This window comes from Anopheles funestus, chromosome 2RL (genome assembly GCF_943734845.2).
Source record: "Anopheles funestus chromosome 2RL, idAnoFuneDA-416_04, whole genome shotgun sequence".
Classification (NCBI taxonomy): Eukaryota; Metazoa; Arthropoda; class Insecta; order Diptera; family Culicidae; genus Anopheles; species Anopheles funestus.
The window spans coordinates 84,082,985-84,102,030 of NC_064598.1; the positions used below are offsets into that span (position 1 = coordinate 84,082,985).

Genomic DNA, 19,046 nt, shown 5'->3' on the forward strand with positions numbered 1-19,046 from the left:
TGCTTTCGGTTTTTCTCTTCCAAACCCAACGGATGTGATCTGATCAGATTTGTGTGTTTTCTCTCATCCTCGTTTAATTTAATTACATTGTTTTTAAAATCACAGATACAATCTATTATTTAATAATAATTCTCATTCACAGCTGTTTGAACAGTTGGTTTGTGGGATGCGGGGTGGAGGAAGTTGGTTTGGGAAATAAAGGTTTTAAAAAGGAATGTTAAAAAAATTGAACACTATATTATTTAAACAAATTCAAACTCCGGCAAACGAACCTAATAATAGATCCGATTTAAACCGCTTTGTGCAAACAAATGTTTGTGAAATTAAAAATTAATTTTTTTATACTTAAATGCATCAAACACGTTTGATATTGATGCTGCTGCTTACTCAGAATCATCACCATTAAAGACCACCAAACGGCCACGGTATGCCACATCTTGGTTGCGTTTGATAACACTTCGTTTACAATGTTCGTCAACGTAAGGCCCGAGAGGTACTCCAATATGAAATATATTGATTACGTTTCGTATACAGAGAAAATTTAAGTATACTTCTTGATTCTGTATTCCAGCAGTACCGGTGGTGAGGCTCTGAGGTTCGCATTGCATTTCTCCCCCAAAAGAAAAGCAAATAATAAAGGAAAACAACACAAAAAGGCTTCAATGGTAATTCCAACACAAACCAACTGCTAAATCGTTCGAAAACCTAAACAAAAAAGCGCAAATGAACATACTTTATCTTAGCTTGCGCAAGAGTTACGTACAGTGATAACACAACATGGATTGTTTCGATAACGTAACCATCGGTTGGGGTTTAAGAGAGAGCTATATTGCGTATATTGATTTCGTATCGCTCGTACCATTCTCTTCAAAACGCTTCACACTTCCTTTTCTGTGACCTTAGACGGCTGATTAAACGTAAGCTTTGTGATGCTTGTTGTGTTGTTTGAGACCGATGAGATGCGGTTGTCGTATATGGAAAATTTAGTTTGCATGCATCTCATATACCACAAACTCCACCATGAGATCTTCCTCTCTGCAAATGTAGCGCAATTTCGTGGTGCTTAATAAACAATTTTGATACATACGTTTTTGAACAAAACAAGATATGAGCATATTCTAACGATGGATAAGATAAATCAGAAATATACAACGGTCCCTTGCTCTTGGCGGAACCGCGCGGGCTATCTTTCCTTTTTCTTCCCGTTTTTTTCTCTCTCTCTCGATTTGATGGTGATAGTGAATCCGAAAAATCAGTTCAAATCAGTTTAATCTCAACTTATTCAAATCAGCTCCTGCTTGCTAGTTGTTCAAACGCAATCCATTTTATCATGTCTTTTTATCTATCGTCTCGGATGCTTTTTGTCTTAATCCTTCTTAGTTTCTGTAAGCTTTTGTTATGTTCATTCTTTGTTTTTTTTTTTTGCTTTTTAGTTTTTTGTTTTAATCCAAACATTTGTGTGTACATACGCGTGTAGCTCCGTGAGTAAGGGAGTGAGTTTTCTTTTATCTTCTTTTGTTTTGTTTCCTTTCCTTGTGTGGGTAGATTTATTACATCTGGTTCACCAAACCGTTCATTGTCAAAAATATATTTTATCAACTAAACACTTTTCTCTACCAAAGGTTGAAAGTTTCTAAACGTTACATCTTACGTATGTGTTTTACTTGTCTTCTTTTGTTGCTTCGCCTTCATTTTTACTCCTACCGTATTACTATTCGTTCCCTTTTTTCGTATTAGCTTTGATTCTTCCATTCGAGTGTTTCTATTTTTTGCTTTTATTTCTCCATCGGTTTCCTCACGCTTTTGCCTTTTTTGTATGATACGTTTGATCCTTCTATACGTTTCCTTTATACCACTTTCACAGAATCACTCACGCTTTTATGCTCGATGTTTGCCAGCTTTTATTTGCTCGTCCGTGTTTCTAACCCCAACAGCAATTTTACAGTTTTATCAGGTTTGTTTTGTTTTTTTTTTCGTTTAATTTACAAATAACTTACATTTAAGGTAAATGTACTTTGTCGGTTTACTCTCTCTCTTTCTCTCTGCCCACCTGTTGACTACATTAGTTTCATTCGTTTTTTGCTATGTTTGTTTTACAGTACTTGAACTCTTTTATTTTTTTTCCTTCTTTCAGCTAATATTTTGGATCTTTACTGACTAATATTGTTATTAGTTTTTTTTTTGCTTCTCTTAATTTGAACCCTGAAATTTTGTACTTCCGAAAAGTGTGTGTGTATGTTTCTTTTTTTTCTTCTTCTCTTGTTTGATTTTGAACTATTTTGTTGTTGGATTTATTTTCTTTTTCGCTTATGCACTGCATTGAGCCGTTATAAGAGTGAGTGTGAAAGTGGTTAACAATGTTCGTTTTGAAGGTTATGGCAACAAGCGAGGGTTGCATTAACCCCCTTTTTGTCACACGTAAATTGTTTGCCACCATTACTGGTGTGTGACAAGTACGTTTGAATTCTATTTTCATTTGTTGCATGTTTTGCTGTTTTTGCTTCACCCCTTTTTTGTGTTTGTATCGGTTTTACTTAAGCTTAATATAATCTCCTTTTTTATTTACTTTGTTTTGGTTTGCTTTTGCATTGAATGATCTTCTCCTATCAAAGGATCATTTTTGTTCCTAAACGATTTTGTACTTTTTTTTGTATTCGATTATGGTGCCATTCAGCAGCTATAACATTGTTCACATGCTTTTGTTCTCTTCGTCGTATTTGTAGGTGTATTTTCTTTTCTTTTTTCTTGTCTACGTGTTCTAAGTGTTAGAGCAAAAACAAAACAACTACACAATGAAAAGCGTGTGTGAGATTGTGTCAATAGTTGTTGTTTTTTTGTTTTTAATGAAATGTGTGTGAGTGTATTTTTAATGTGAGGAATCCGAATGGAGTACCCAAAAGGATATTCCTTAAGGGATGTGTTTATGTTTTGTAGTATATGTATGAAGTAGTACGGTGTTCGAAAAAGGATAGTTTCTCCCCGGGGGTTGTGTATTCCCGCGTGTTACCCACTCAATGAATTTCTTCTTCTTCTTCTTTTTTTTCTGAACTACACCAAAACATCTAGGGAGTAATTTTAAATACATTATTTTTCACTTCCTTACGCTTTTTACCATCACTTTGCGCCCGTTTAACTCATTTTCGCTCCCTACTCACATACACACGATGCGCAAATTTGGAATTTTGATCCTCAACTCTAAAAGTGTATAGTTACGCTTGGAATAGATTTTTGTATCTGGTATACCGCCACGAATTTTGAACTATTCACCATCAATATCCTGAAGTTGTCTCGTTTCCACCGAGCAATGGTATTCCTACTCATGGTTTGCTGCATTAATGCTTTCTTAATATATTTCTGATCGTATCTCTCGTGAAGTATGTATATGTATATATATATATATCATATATAGGTATATAATTTTAAATCCTCTCATCGTATCGTCAGCGGAATGCCGCCCAACGAGGGATAATTAACACTGACTGGTCTTATTCGTATTTTCTACAGCGTATTCAAGGGATAACCTCTTCTAAGAAGCTCCTCAGCTGCTCACATGATGTATGTGTTTTTGCGGTGTTCGTCTGTATATAGAGAGTATTTGTTTTGTAATGGTATAGATTTTGTCAAGAGAGTGTCCTAGCGTTTTCTTCTTCTTTTGTTTGAAAATCGTTCATCGAAAGGCCCGATGTACCCCACTCGTTTCGCTTATGCTCATATAGTTGCTTTTTTAATTTTTAATTTTCACATCTACTGTTTTCACTTTATCCGTAAAATATACCCTAGTTGCCTAAAAATGTCGCCTTCTAATAGTACGATATAAATTAAAAGTTTTAATCCAAAATTGCACCTTACTCAATTCATTCGCACCTCTACCAGCTACGCACATTTGTTTTGTTTTTTTTTTCTTCTCTGTGAGTATTTGTGCCAAAGGTTTGTGCCTCACACTATGCGCACTTTTATTGATTTTTTTTGTTTTATTGATCTTTGTGGACATTCAGCATGCTAATTTAAGGGTGAATTTTAGATCATTCCACAAGTATACACCTAACGCCTTCGGTTACACACACGCCTAAAAGTTTATCGACTGTCTTGCGCCACCTTTTTCGGGCTCCTGCTAGAGTAAGAAACGTGCCGAAAACTTACTCTTTACTCATTTAGGATTAATATTTATACGATGTTTCTCTAAAGATAAGTTTTTGTTTTACAATTTTGACTGGTATAATACGAGTTACTTTTTTTTACGTTTGTCCTTCAGGTTTCGATTTGTTTTCTTCATTCTCAAAATCGTGTTTTTTGGGAGTATTCGTAGGAGAGAAAGTTTGTTAATTGTTTGAAGGGTTACTTTTAGCATTGCAAACGAAGGACAACTGATAGTTAATTGTCTTTTTATGTTAAAAAAAAATTCCAACCTAAAATAACTTTTACCATTCAGTATTGTGCTTTCGATCTTCTTACAGAGCTTTGGACGGTTTGCACATTATTGAGTGTACTTTATTGAAGTAGTTACCTTCTTGAGTGTTGAATGTATGCAACGAAATCGGATTGCATATCGATACAGTACATCTGTCTGTTTTTGTGTTTCTTTACCACATTGAGAGCAACATACTGAGAGCGCAATGTCACACATCGTCAGTAAGATGACTTTGTCTGAAAAATAAATAAAAATAAATTAATGAAAAGAAAAAAAAACTTATATTAATAAAATAACAAAATGGAAAAATAACTATAAACAAAACCTACCTTGTCAAGAAATAAGCTTCAAAAGGAAGGTGAAAATAAAACCAAAAACATGAACAATGACAAATCACGAAGAAAGTAAAATATATAATTTAAAAAAAACATAACACATGTCATCAAAATTATAACCAAAGCAAATGTGCTAACAATGAACATGTTTTAGCAAACAAACGTAAACAAAACAAGTATCATAAAGAACTAAAAGGAAACGAACGAAAGAATGTACGAAAAATTGAGTTTTATTCGTGTTGACATTTTTTTCTTCTTCTTCCATAGATTTTTCTCTTTCTTTATAACGTTATAAACTTTGCTCGAATTCACGATTCACGGGCTGACCGGTAATTGTACAAAGAAGAAAAAAAACTGTTCTTCCCCCCTTTTTGTTGGTTTTTTTTAGATGTTTTGTAGGCTTGTCCACTACTTCATTCACATAGGTTTTTTTTTACTTTACAATTTAACACATTTTTTATCAGATGCTTACTGATTTTAGCTTACGTACGTACACTACAGAGGCTTACGCAACTAAACAATATTAATCCCAATGATTTTAAACCAATACACGCCACTAGCGAACTTAAAACGAACCAATAGTAATAATAACCAAGGTAGAGGGTAATTATAAATGGGGACATAATCAACATCCTTGCAAGCATCGATCATTCTTTTGCTTGCTTGCTCTATGTTTGTTGTGGAAGTTTTTTTCTTCCATTTTGCATCGCTTATTGTTTTGTTTTTTTTTTCCACGTTGCATGTTGTTGCAATTCTTGTGCATGCACACACTTCATTTCTTTTTTATTCGTTTAGTTTTGCCATAAACATCGCGAAGTCGCTATATGAAAGATGCTTTGGCATCAATGCTCTCTCTCTCTCTCTCTCTCTCTCTCTGTGGAAGGAAGCTTAAATTAAACCATTACACATCCGTGTCCATCGGATCGTTTTATTCGTAATCGCAGGCAAAATTATAAGCTGGTAACTATGTGGATTAATATACGATTAATTCCATTCCACTTTCATCTTCTGACGATGTTTGACATCGAGACTTCGATACGTATGTTGCTCTCTGCGCATTTTACGTTAATGTTTTTTTTTTGATGAATGTAATTGTTTCCAAAGCTTGTTTTTCTTCTTCTTATTCCTTTGCTTATGTTTCCGTGTTTTTCCGCGCGCATTATATGTTGTCACGTTTTGTTTTTCTTACTAAATTTAGAAACAAAAAAAAACCCAAAACCAAATAGTAAACCCAAACGTTATCAAACTAGTAAGGATACCGTCGCAAAACGATAGTTGATGCCTTGCTTCAAAGTCAGCTATTATGATGCGTTAGTAGTTTTACTATATGTACTTAATTTTGACAAATTATATTTTAGCCGAAATAGTTTTTTTTTAATTTTTTGTAAGCTTGCTTAACGTTGCTATTGACGTTTTGGTCGGAAAATAAAATTCATGCTTGCATTCAAGTTCATATGAACGTATACCGTAAGAGAGGAACTATTTGAAGCCCGCAAAATGATCAACTGGAGTGGGAAATGAAATTGAAAAATGAAAACAAAAAAGAAAATAAAAAGAAAAACAAATGACAAAAAATTGACAGCACAATTGCGTGTTCCCCGCATTACCGACCGTAACTGTTTTAACTGGTGTATCATTACAAAAAGAGTGTTTAAACTAGTATTGTATAAAAGCTAGATGATTTTTTTTACATGGTAAAACGGTGGGATTTTTTGTGATTTGTGGCTCGAACATCACGGACCTCGGCCCCATCCACGCCTCGGAAGGGACGGGAGCAGCGACATCCGAACCGCAAACAATTTTACGTCGGTCGTAGTAATTTGTCAAACACAAAAGCGATTGGCTTGATCACGAGTGTTGTTGCTTAACACTATTTAGTAATAGTACAGTGAAACGAAATTGTCTATTTTTTTAATATTACTATGGTTGATATGGACTTAAAGAAAAGCATGAATCTTGTTGTCTAGATGTGGTATTTGTTTGTTTTTTGTTTTTCACCATCCAAACGTTCATCTGCGTGTGCGGTAACTTTATCATTGTTTTAAGGAAAAAAATAGATTTATGTTGATGCATGTAACACCTTGCACCGTACACGAAAAAAGCCATTAAAAGGCTTTTGTTTCAGATCTTCGTTTTGCAAATGATACCCCCGTGTTTAGTTGACTGCATGCCACGAGAATTTTAAAAGAAACAATAACATAACGGTACGATCAATATGCAAGAATCGATATCTATAATTCCTCTCTTTCTTTTGCAATTTAACATTCTTCTCCTATTTCTTCGCTCACAGTAGCATTTTTTTCTTCCATTGATTGCAGTGTGTTTTGTTTTCGTTTTACCACGGTGAATATTAGTACGGATAGTACGCAAATTCAACTAATTGGACACATTTGACGGCAAATAACGTAAACTGCAAGGAATCTATAAACCCAATCAGCAACGCTTTACAAGAAACGTGCCGCTGTATTTCAGTACTGTAAAAGGGTACTGTATGTATTGCTATATATCCTGTGTCTTCTGTGTATATTCTATTTGTGTTATTCTGGCTGTAAATAGTAGTAGTTTTCGTGTGTTCTAAGCTGTACGGTGTTTCGTTTGCGGTGTTTGCAAAACGAACTAATAAAAGAAAAACGATTGGTAAAATGGTTTATTGGTGTATTGTATACGCGCCATTTTTTGTTTGTTTGTTTTCTTCAAAAAGAGCAAATAGTAAATGCGGTAAATTAAATAAATAAATAATCTTCTGCTTCTGCTCTTGACTTGTGACATATTTTTTGTGACCTATTCAATGCAATATCGGTTTTTGCGAAATTTGTTTTTTTGTTTAACGCATTTTTCCGCCCACATCTCATGCCATTCATGAGTGCTGCAGCTGGATTCTATTTCACAGTTAATCGTTGCTATATTACTTTCGTGTATATATCTTTAATGGTATACGTTTTGTTATACCGTGTCAACGTTCTGTTTTCTTCGAAACTGATCCAATTTCCGTATCCGTTTCCTTCGCCGAACCGTGCTGTGCCCAACCCGACTTCACTTCCGGTCTTTTTTTTCGAACTGATTAGAATTGAGATGGTTTCTCGTGCATTAAGCTTACACGTACGAAACCCTAAATTCCGGTTCCGATAAAGAAAAAACAACAACAGAAGCTTCGAAATCTTCGGGGCGCAGGACAGACGAAGAGGGAACGGTACAAAAATTAATAAACATAATATGTAACATTCGGAATACTGTACTTATCTGTTACTACTGTTCCGGTTTTTATAAGGCCTTTTTTGGGAAGGTGAACCAGTGCACGAAGGAGAACCGCTATGTGCGCAAGATGGATGTGTTTGCCACGTGTCCGCGCCCGTTTGGTGTTTTTCTGTACGATTAGAGCTGATTCGATTTGCAGCGGGTTTTATGTTTGCTATGCCGTGTGTACACTCCCTTTGCCAAGTGAGCACAAAAAGGGTGTTAAAATACTAACTCAAAACAATAAAAGATAATAGTATAGTAAAACGCGAATTAAAAACTAACATCCTACATTATTGCATTTGCCATTACATATTTAACATCTACTGAGGTAACAATAAATAACAGTCTCTTCGGTTGGCTTCAATGAAAAAACAAAAAAAAAAAACAAAAATCAAACACTAAATCCTTCACTCTGTGGACCGAGGTAAAAGGACCACTTCCGGCCACTGCCTGTTCCAAAACTTGCGCACATAGCTTTTCCTCGTCCGGTTGTATCTGGCACCTTCATTTATATCTTGCTGCGACGAGCGACCGAGTTCACTTACTTCCACTTTACGTCCCAGGATGGATTCTAGTGTCAGTGTAAAATCGTGCCATCGTGTACTCAGCGATGAAAATGAAAATATATTAGACTAGCTTATTGCATAGTGTACCAATATCCGTTGCTTCTCCAGTATCATCCACCGGCGCTGCATTGTTAGATGCAGCGTAACGGTGTGAAAGAGAGTTGCGGCCGATATTTGGTCAAATATTTACACTGTTTCAGTTACTTGTGTGGTACCGTATTATCCTGAGACGGGATGCCACTAACAAAACACTTGGCGTGCCTGTTTGTAACGTTCGATTCTACGCCACTTGCCGTACGCAACGGCTAACATGCGCGATTGGTTGGTTGTTCGTCCTCTTCCGTGTGTTCTGAAAGCCTCATTCACTGTTCTAGCCTCGAATGGTTTTCTGTTGCTTAGCCTCGATTTGATAGCGTCGTAGCGTTAGCCTGCCCCAAAAACATTCAAGCGACGTAGAATCAACTCGTCCACACTGCCCAGATGCTTTGCTGTTGACATCCCTAGGCGTTTCCTTGCTCTACTCTCCTACTTCTTCTGGTGGTTCATATCAATAGGAAAACGCGTTTGTGTTGTTTGTTATTTGGTATACGTTGTTGTAGAGATAAGTGGTAATTGTGTTACGAAAAGCAATCCAAAAACAGTATTCCAAAAGTATACGCATTGTATGGTATGGGGGGGAGGGAGGGGGATATTTTGTTCTCTCTCTTCTCTTTTTTTGCAAGTTTGTTTCAAGCGTTTCTTGCAACAATTCATGAAATGGCTTCTAATTAAGCAGATTGAGAGGGAAAGCCCGATGGGAAGGGGGAGTATTTTATGCTTTTTTGTTTTTTGAAGAATTTTGAATTTTTCACATCCGTATCTCTTGTTTCGTATTTTGCACTGCTATTTGTTTCATTTTCGTGTGTTTTGCAGTACTTGCTTTTACTTTGTTAGCTTTGTTTTCGTATCTCTCGTCGCGATCTGTAAGATCAATGTTTCTTTTTTTTTTAATTTTGAAGGAAAATTCTAACGCAAACAATGACGAAAATAGAAGATTTTTAAAAAAGAAACATAACGTTACGTATCTCGTTTTTTCAGGTTTTTTTTTCCCCACCATTTGTCGTAACACCTTACGATGCAGTAACTTACGCGCTGACGCAAAAGGAGTTTTTTGTTTCTTTACAAATTTGTTACAAACATGGGGATACAGTTCCCGGTTTTAAGTATATCTCGTTTCAACTACGCGCTAGTATAGTAGGTATATAGATCTAAAGTTAATTTTGCCCATTTTTCTTATTCGCAAATTGTGTTTCCGTGTGGGTGTGGGTGTGTTTTTTCCCCCTTTTTTGTTCTCCTAGCTTGATTTCCTCGCACCTTTTTTTTTAGATACATCAGCATCCACCCTATGTTGTTGTTTGTCTTAACCGGCAAACAAAAATTGCTCTGACCACAAACGATGTCTGATGTTGCAAACAAAAATGCAAAAGAATTGTAGTAGTTAAAAAATAAACAAACTTATACAACACAACGTTCGCGGGTGTGTGCCTGAGGAACTGTCGAACTAAAATGAAAGAAAACTAAATGCCACAAATCAACACGAAACCTTCGCTGTTTTGTTGTTGCTGTTGTCTTGTCAGCATCTTATCGAGCAACATCTGTATATGCTGCCGGCGTTTGCATGGCGATTGGTTTTGCTCCTCTATCACCACACATTTGCCATTGTTTGTTTGCCTATTGACTATATTGTTATGCTGGTTGGTGAGTCGTACTGCAAACTGTCTGCATGCACACTGCTATTTGCAGCCAGTTTTACAATCAGTGGTCTCTATACATGCTAAATAATTCTACAATGTTTCGTTACATTTTTATTGTACCTGAGTGTGTTGCACTTGTGACTAGCTGAGTTTTTTCCTTCTTCCATTTACTTCTCCCTTTCTTATCAATATTTTTCCTTACTTTCTCTCGCTATACTCTTTCTCTTTTTTCCCCCTTTTTCTCATCTATTTATCTTCCTGGCGTAAAGGTCTTTCAAGTATTCTGTTTTTTTTTTCTTATATAAACACTACTAATGTGTGTTTATTGCTTTTGTTATGTTGTTGTTTTGAAGCTTCTCGATAAGATTTCGCAAGCAAGGTTCGAAACGTATAATATTGTATCGAAAATAAGTACGAAAAGCTATTAGCTTTTGCGAAAAAGAAAAAAAAAACAAACAAACACGTTTGTGTGTGATTGCATTGCAAAGCAATTACACCGTAGAAATAACATTTATCAACATCGAGCATCAAAAAAGTTAGATAAAAAAATACATTCCATAAAAACAGTGTTCGTATGTGTGTTTGTGTTTACACAGACACAAATGAACGAGAATCGTTTAATATTTTCTTCACCATTTTCACACCACCCCAGTGCCCAGATAATCGTGCGCTGCATCCCAACCCATAGGGCGGGGATAGTAGAACTGATCAATCACCATTGTGTTGTGGACCATCGCTCGCCTATTCCAAAAAACATATTGTGCTGTTTCTCTATGCCAAAAATCATCGTCGGTGTTGCGTTCTAATCGTTTTAAGCCGAAAAAACCTAGATTACGAACCAGAGCTAAAATGGCTTTTTTTGCATTTGTTAGTTTCCCTCGTCTACCTCCGTTTCCTGTACGTGATTTAATGATAAGCATATTCATGTTGATTTATTGGGAAATGGGAAAAAACAAACAACAAACTCACACTCAGTTTTACACATTACAATTATCGAATACATAGTTGCATTTTTTTTTGCATCTTCTCCAAACATGTAATTCTGCAAGAATTTTGTCTTATTTGCCTAAAAGTTATGCACCCAGCGTTGTTTTTTTTTTGTTTGAATTTTGTTTTGTGTTTTCCTTTTTGCACTTCCTAATGGTGAACGAAGTGTCCGTGACCTGTGTCCGCATCAATATAGCCGTACCTAGCGTCAACAAAAAACAGCAACGAAAACATTATTTGTTTATCATTCATCTCTCTCTCTCGCTCTTCCTAATTGAATTTAGAACTTTGCTTACAAATTTTTGCTTAATAATTTTGAAAAAAACTTTCGTTTCTTTTCGGTATTGCCTAAACGTGTTATTTTTATGTTACCTTTGCACTAACTAAATTTACTTATTTTATTTTTAATTTTTTTTTTTCACTTTATAGTTGCCAAAAGGGGGGATTTGCCAAAGATGGTTTCAAAGCGCCGGTTTTGTTGCGCTTTTTTTATTTTATCTGTGCCATACGTTAATAATTATACCAAACCAATAAGTCAATCCATAGCCGTAAACAAACAATAATTTAATTACTGTCGCATTCCGGTTGACGATGGTACGCACGGACTGAGTGTTTGTCTGTTAGGGGATGGTCTGCAGACAACCATTTTTTTTTGTTTGTTTGCCATTTCGCTTCGCACTGCTTTTGCGCACTCAATTTTGTCGTATCGTGTGTGTGTTTGTGTTTGTCGAGATATTTTATGCATTTAATTTTTTTCTTCTTCTTCTTCACAATGATTTCGCCAAACATTAATTTACAGTTTCTACTCTTCCAAAGGATAAATTTTTCACATCTTCTTTTTTTTTTGTTGCTGTATGTATGTACATTAGCTTAGGAATTACCAAACCAATTACTTTGTGTTTGGGCTCCGTTCACCATTTTGCACGTTCGTTTTTTTTCTCTCCTTTTTCTTTCTCTCTTCTACATCAATTGCCAAACAGGTGAGGTGCTCTTTGCGTGTATATCAACTAAATTTCATGATGCAATATAGGGTATTTCATCTTGTGTAATGTACTGCTTTTTTTTCTTCGCTCATATGTATTATCGAAATTAAATCATCGTCATGCATAATTCTGGTGGTTCGCAATCTCCTAACCGCTAATCGTTCATAATTTTATCCGGTGAGTGTGTACTCATTACGTTAATTTCTAGGTAACACCATCTACATAAGCCGACTGCACTTTGCTGCATTCTATTCGTATCCTTTTTCTTTAGAAAATTTACATCGCTGACTAAATTTTGCCTCCACAGTACGATTGGTAGTATTTATTATGTTCGTTCTACAACCTCAACGTTGGTATTGAGGATAGCGCGGGACTTTTCCAGCTTGCTCGCATCCTTCTTATTACTGCCAAAAATTTAATTTCATTAAATTTTACTCCTTAAGCTATTTTATAGCTTTAGCATTTGCTTCCAATTTTTCTTCCCTCCATTCTCTGCTGTGTTTTACATGGTACCTGGTGGTGGTTTGATGACGACCCCAGTTGGTGCCGAGAAAATACTCGCACGAAGGGCTTTTGTTCCTCCCGTTACCCATTTCCACAGCGTGCCACCATCATCGCTGGTATCGCTCCAATGCAAATTTACCTCTATTTACATGAGATTATTCCACTCTACTTTTCCGCACGGTTTTTTTTCGCCTGTCTTGATCTTAAGAACTAAATTTTTAAAGTGCTCGCACTCAGTGTTAATCTTCCGCATATGCCGTCGAATATGTTATACTTTTGCTTGTTTGTTTATCAACATTATTTGCTTTCGTAAAATTTAGTACTTATTTTTGTTTTTCATTCTTCTTTGCATTCTGAAACGCTCGCAACTAGCAAAATTTTGCATTCACGCACTTGTACACTCGTCGTCCATATCTTCCGGTTCCATTGATCCTTTTGTCACACATACTGTCGAAAATTTTGCCGCCCAAATCATATTCTCGTCCTGTTTCATCGATTTTGTGCATCCGGTTAAGGTATCGTCATTTGTATATTTCGTTATTTTCAATTTGAACTTGCCAAACCATTTCATCGTGCCAGTGAGTTTGATTTCCAACACTTTGTTTTTACTTCATTTTTGCCTCCAGCTTCACATGTCTCTTTCCTACATCGAACGGTTTGGGTAATTTTCTTTTCTTTCGCTTCTTGTCGATTCGCACGAGCATTTACGAGCATTTATAGTGCCAGCGTACAACATAATTTCTTGTTTACTTCTTGTTTTTGCCGAAACGAAGTTAGGTGACGCCGTTAAATTGCATTTTTAGTTGATTTTCTGCCGGATGGGTTAGTTTTAGCAATACTTTTGCGTTGCAAAGAAATCAAATGACAAAATTTTAGAACATTTTCTCTATCGAAACATTGTCCGTGTATGTTGCTTAGCTGCGAAATTATTTTTTAGCAAAAACGTTTTATCGATCGGCTTTGCACGGGATTTGGTTTGTGTGAGGATGCTCAATATAAACCACATACTCTTGTATGTTTATATTCATATTTTTTGTTTCCAGCAACAATCTGATATTGTGTAGTGTAGTTTCACCTTTTACTTGCATTTTTTTCTCTCTTTCTCTCTCTCTTTTACTTTTTGCGCTTCATTTTTGTAGACCATTTGACTTGTTTTATCTTGCTTGCTTTTGCCTTTGCTTTAACCTGATTTGTAAATGTCTTTGAAGAAGTACGTAATATTATTGATTTCGACTATTACGTCGCCTTATTGCTTAAAATCAAGAGCTATTTAAAAATTAACATAAAATGGCGTTTCTGCTAACGCACCTATTTCACTATTTCTACAGTACGTGGAGGTAGTTGATTTCAGTGTTCATTCTTTTTGTTTTCTTTTCGTGTTCATATTTCTAAGTAATTATTTTATGTTTCTCGTTTGTCTTCTTTTTTATGTTTTAATTCATGTTCAGCTTATCATTGTTATCGCTGCATAGGCATATGCATGTTTTATGTTTCGAGTTTGTTTCAAGGTTTTTTTTTCTTTTGTTTTTTGTGTGTTTTACTTCTTCTCCTTCCATCGTTACGGCTTATCTTAGTATGTTTTTTTTTTCTAATATGCTTTCGCTTTGGAAGAAACCAGTTGTACAGATTGTGATAACGAATGAAACGAAAGTGAAGTAAAACTTTTACAGCATTCGAAACGAATAATACCTAGCAGTGTTGTGTTAGACAATATGTAAAATCAAAGACCATTTACGATGCATTGCGAAATGCATCGTTAGCGGAAAAATAGACCCGTTTTAATTGGCAGTTGTCTTTCTTCATGTAAATTGCTTGCAAATATCAATCGACGATATTTTACACCTACCGCCTACCTTCGTCTTGTCTCTTGTTTAATAACAGTTTTGAGTAAACAGTTTTAAGGATAAGGGGAAAAATGTGCATTCCAAATTAAACAGTAGTTTGTAGCACTAGAAACAGAAACAGGCTATTTTTTCAACAAGAAACATAATTCTGCTGGGTAGCACATCCTCCGTATGGGGGATGTTTTCAGATTTGTCTTATTGCGGCGCTTACCCGGCTCGGTATTCCCGTATGCTAATACAACTATTATCAATATCGGCCATGACACATCTTTCTCATGTGACGGTGTTTTTTAACTATATGATTCTCTTTAAAAATTGAACTAACGGATTCTATTTCATTTAAGCGTTTGACGTCATACTTAGGGGAAGAGGTTCGAGGGAAGCATACTTTTTTTTGTTTTAATGTTATTCTCTTCATTTTCAGTGGGTGTTCGAGTTCTTTACGTAAAATAAATCTCTCGTGTGATACATTCAAACGAATCCGGTACAACTGTGTGAACAAAAACCATGAAAAAAAAGATGAGAAAAAACTCATAAAACAAAATCCTTACTAAGCTATTGTACGCAAAAATAAAATTCATCTGTGTTATACTACGATAATATAACAAACGATTGATAGCATCTTTTCAATTACTGTTTTGCCTCTACTAACCTTCCGGTATTTTAATGTTGCGGTAACTTCGGTTTAGTTTATAACAGTAAAAATGGTAGTATTTATACAAATTAAAAGAACAAAAAAAAACAAACAACGGAACTCCACCCATGCTGAAAATGCGCTCGTGAACATTCCGAATTCGTGCTTCCGGTTGTATTACTATCATGTTTAAATATTTGCACCATTTAAACTGCAATTATTTCAATTGTCTAGCTCGTGTCCTTGCTTGCCTCTATTTGTTACATCATTTAAAAGGCTTCACCATTTTGTTATATGTCCACATTTTAACTAATTCAGCTGTGTTCTTGTTAGTTACTGCTGCTGCTGCTCAAACCCTTCACATGTCACACAACATTGTTGCAACTACAGCACATTGAATGTCATATTTATGTTAACGATTGAGATGGATTGTTTCACTATTGTTCCCGTTTCCGCTGCAGAAAGCGCAATTCAGCAACAGAGTTTTTTTTTGCGCTTAGGGAAACATATAAGATTTCTGGAAATTGGTCTTACAGGTCGAATTCATCCATCAGAAGTATAGACTCTGTATCCCGTAAAACCGGAACGAGTTCTATTTTTCATGTTGAATGGTTTCGACAAATAACTCGAACTTGGATTGGCAGATTCTGACCCTCATATCATTCTATTTGCATCCATTCGTTAGGATACAAAGAACGCGAGTTTAGAGTATGTAACGAGTTTTAGTTTGCAGGAGAAACGCTTCTCATCTGAGTGTATGTGATAAATAAAACAGTAATGCTATGCAAATGAGATCAATAAAAATGTTCCTCTATCTATTGCATCGTGTAAAGGTATGCGGGCGGATGGCAATGATATGAAATTATATTGCTTTGCCATTAGGTTCATCGCAAACACTTGCAATGTTGCTGCGTTGCACATTGTTCACATTTGCTTGAGAGAAGAAAAAAACATACGTATAAGTAAAACGATTCACTTTAGGCTTAATGTTCAGGAGAAGTAATATAACCATAATGTAGAAGTAGCAGTAATCGTAGAAGTATTTGTATTAGTAAAAGTACTGTTTAAACTAGAATCTTCTATTTGATAGGCACCAAGTTTCCATTGCATGTTGTTCCATAAGGTTTGCTCTTCTATTGAAGATGGTTTTTTTTTCTGACAGAGGATTGATTTTCCAGCAGCCAATCATAGCCGGAATCTTTTACTTGCATGATTCGGTTTATTACCGCACGATTTGCAACGTACACAGCCGCTCGAAAGGATCGTGTTCGCATCAAGGCGAATGTTCCACCTGAAGAAGCGTGTGCCTTTTTGCGTAGTTTTGTTTTTTTGTTTCTGTTCGGTACGATATCCAACCAAGCGGACAGACAGTTACACACTTCCAGCCACACGCACTCTATCCAAGCCCTCTTAGCTGTTTGCTACTGCTTTTCAAGTACATGTAGTATGGTTTTGTAGATTAGGTTTAAATATACTTTCATATATATGCATAGTTAAATATTTCTCATTAAGCTATCGATTTCAACTCTCCTATATCTGATTCCCTATTTCTTTATCAGCAGGTACATTTGTATTATTCATAAAAAAGTATGCATTACTCCTACCACCCATTGCGTTGTTTCTTTGTTAAATTAGGACACTATTACAAAGAGTTAAGATATCCATTTATATGTATGTACTTCCGATTCTACGCTCTTTCTCTTTATCTCTCCTCTCCTCCTGTCTTTCGTACATTTCTATGTCGAAAGAAAACTCAAAACTAAACCACTATTATCAAGCGAAACGACGGAACGGTACGTCAAAGAGCAGGAAATGCATATGAACTAAACCGTCCGCCATTTCAAAGGAAATGCAAATCTGATACTAACAAACAAAACAACATATGCAACCGCGTGTGTGTGTTGCCGCCGGTTGTGTGTTCTAGTGTGAGTTTTTAATTAGGAAACGAAACAAGAAAAAAAAAGTATAATCATCTATCACCTATTCATTCACCCTTCCTATTATTCTACTCCCTTTCTATCTATATGTATCAGTATCGAGTTATAGTTACTGTCTGTGGCTTTGTGTGTAACATAAGCAAGATTCTATTAGAACCCCTTTTAATGGGGGGTGTGTTTTGCTTCATGGCTTGGTAGAGCAACGACTCCCCTAACACTCGAGTTAATTGATGATTAATGACACTTGTGGTGATTGTAATATTTGCTGATATAAGTGTAAAATTAAAGCAAGGTTTTGTTCGGCATGAATGTAATGAAACGATAATCATGCATCACACCTCCATCGTGGAACATCTTGTTGTTTGTAGCATTACCAAATACTGGTAAAGTAAAGCTATTGTCCATCATCGTTTGCTGAGTTCTAGTGCCTTTTGTCTCTGGGAAAATGAAAACGGTAGTTTTGAACATGCAAGTAAAGTTTTGCTCATTCCAATATGTTCTGACAATAAGAGTTTGACTATAGTAAATGCAAATTATAATATATATGAAGAACAAAAAAAATAGATTCAAATTTCAATTAATAAACAAGAATTTAAGCTGTAATTTTACATGATTCAAAAAATACACTTAGCAAAACAAAGGTCATTTCAATGTTGATATTGTAATAAATTGTGTTCCAGTTCGTTTATATAATTATTGTTTCGCGTCAGGATAACCCTGATAGTAGTTACTCGATATGAATTATCTTGTTAACAGCGATCTACCAATCCAGTTCAAGTTATAGTAGAATTTCCGTTCAATCTTATTTTGTCACCTTTTTTGTTCAATCCAAATACGTAGCCAGTACGTATGTGTGTTATCGCATAATTATTGTGACGATCATGCGATACGCTTCTTTGCACCATATCCCTAGAAACAATCAATTTTCATCCCAAATGTTTCATTCACCTCTGATTTTCTGATAAATTCTCTCTCATTCTCTCCCTCTCTCTCTTCAAACACAGCGTGTTGTGACAATGTGTGATAGCTATTAAGAATAACTGTTATGCACAACACCTTCATCGAAGGAAATGAAGCTGGGACAGGTTCATTATGTTCTTCATCCACCAAGGGCGCTTCTTTACACCCAGCTCTTACCGATAAATCACACTGCGCGGGTTGCGGTTCCAATCTGTTGGTATTGGTTTACGGTACCTCGTTTGGGTTTTAGGGGGAGGTTGGTTTGCTGCGGATGCTAAAAACTGCTCCACCTTTCCGGAAACTTGATGGTAACGCTGACGATGGAATATGTTTGCCTTCGAAACAGGTGCAGCTTGTCACACACACGCGCGTCGCTACACACCAAGCAGCTGTTCTCCATGGCTGTATCTGAGATGGCTGGCATGCTGTGGCCTCTTGCATCAAAATCTTTGGATGGCGTTCAAAGAACGGGGCTCTGAGGTATGGCTACAATGCGATAATGCAACAATTTCGTTTACTAATTATAGGAACAACAACGGTCCAAACGGTCGATCCGCATAACTGGGCCTAGGTAGAAGGAATCGTTGAATGACGGAAAGGACGCACAAAGGGAAGGGAAGTAAAGGAGACAGAGGAGGGCAGCAAATTCGACGTTCTGCACACACGCTGAGCTTAGCTGTGCAGCTGGCTCGGCATGAACTGCGTTTGCTGTTTGTGCTCCCGGGCGATATGCCTTCTGACGGTGTTGTTGCGGGTAAACGTTCGACTACAGTACGGGCATGGCACGCGAATTCCCTGATGCCGCTGGCGTATGTGCGCACGCAGATTCGTCTCGTAACCGTACTGCCGATCGCATAGTGGACACTGTAGCTTTTTGCCTGGAACGCAGAGCAAACCTTAAATGAGTGAAATCCGTGT

General features: G+C 36.3%; 1 protein-coding gene across 5 annotated transcripts in view; it reads right to left on the reverse strand.

Annotated features, from left to right (window-relative positions):
• Positions 1 to 2,110: 2,110 nt before the first annotated feature.
• LOC125764500 (zinc finger protein chinmo) overlaps positions 2,111 to 19,046 on the reverse strand; it is a 117,524-nt gene continuing 100,588 nt past the window's right edge. For 4 of the 5 annotated variants that reach the window (XM_049428831.1, XM_049428830.1, XM_049428833.1 and 1 more), the window contains one exon: positions 2,111 to 19,024. In XM_049428831.1, coding sequence (XP_049284788.1) covers positions 18,801 to 19,024 — 224 coding nt within the window. In that variant the 3' untranslated portion in view covers positions 2,111 to 18,800. The remainder of the gene's footprint in view (positions 19,025 to 19,046) is intronic. The other variant, XM_049428834.1, reaches the window with a different exon arrangement.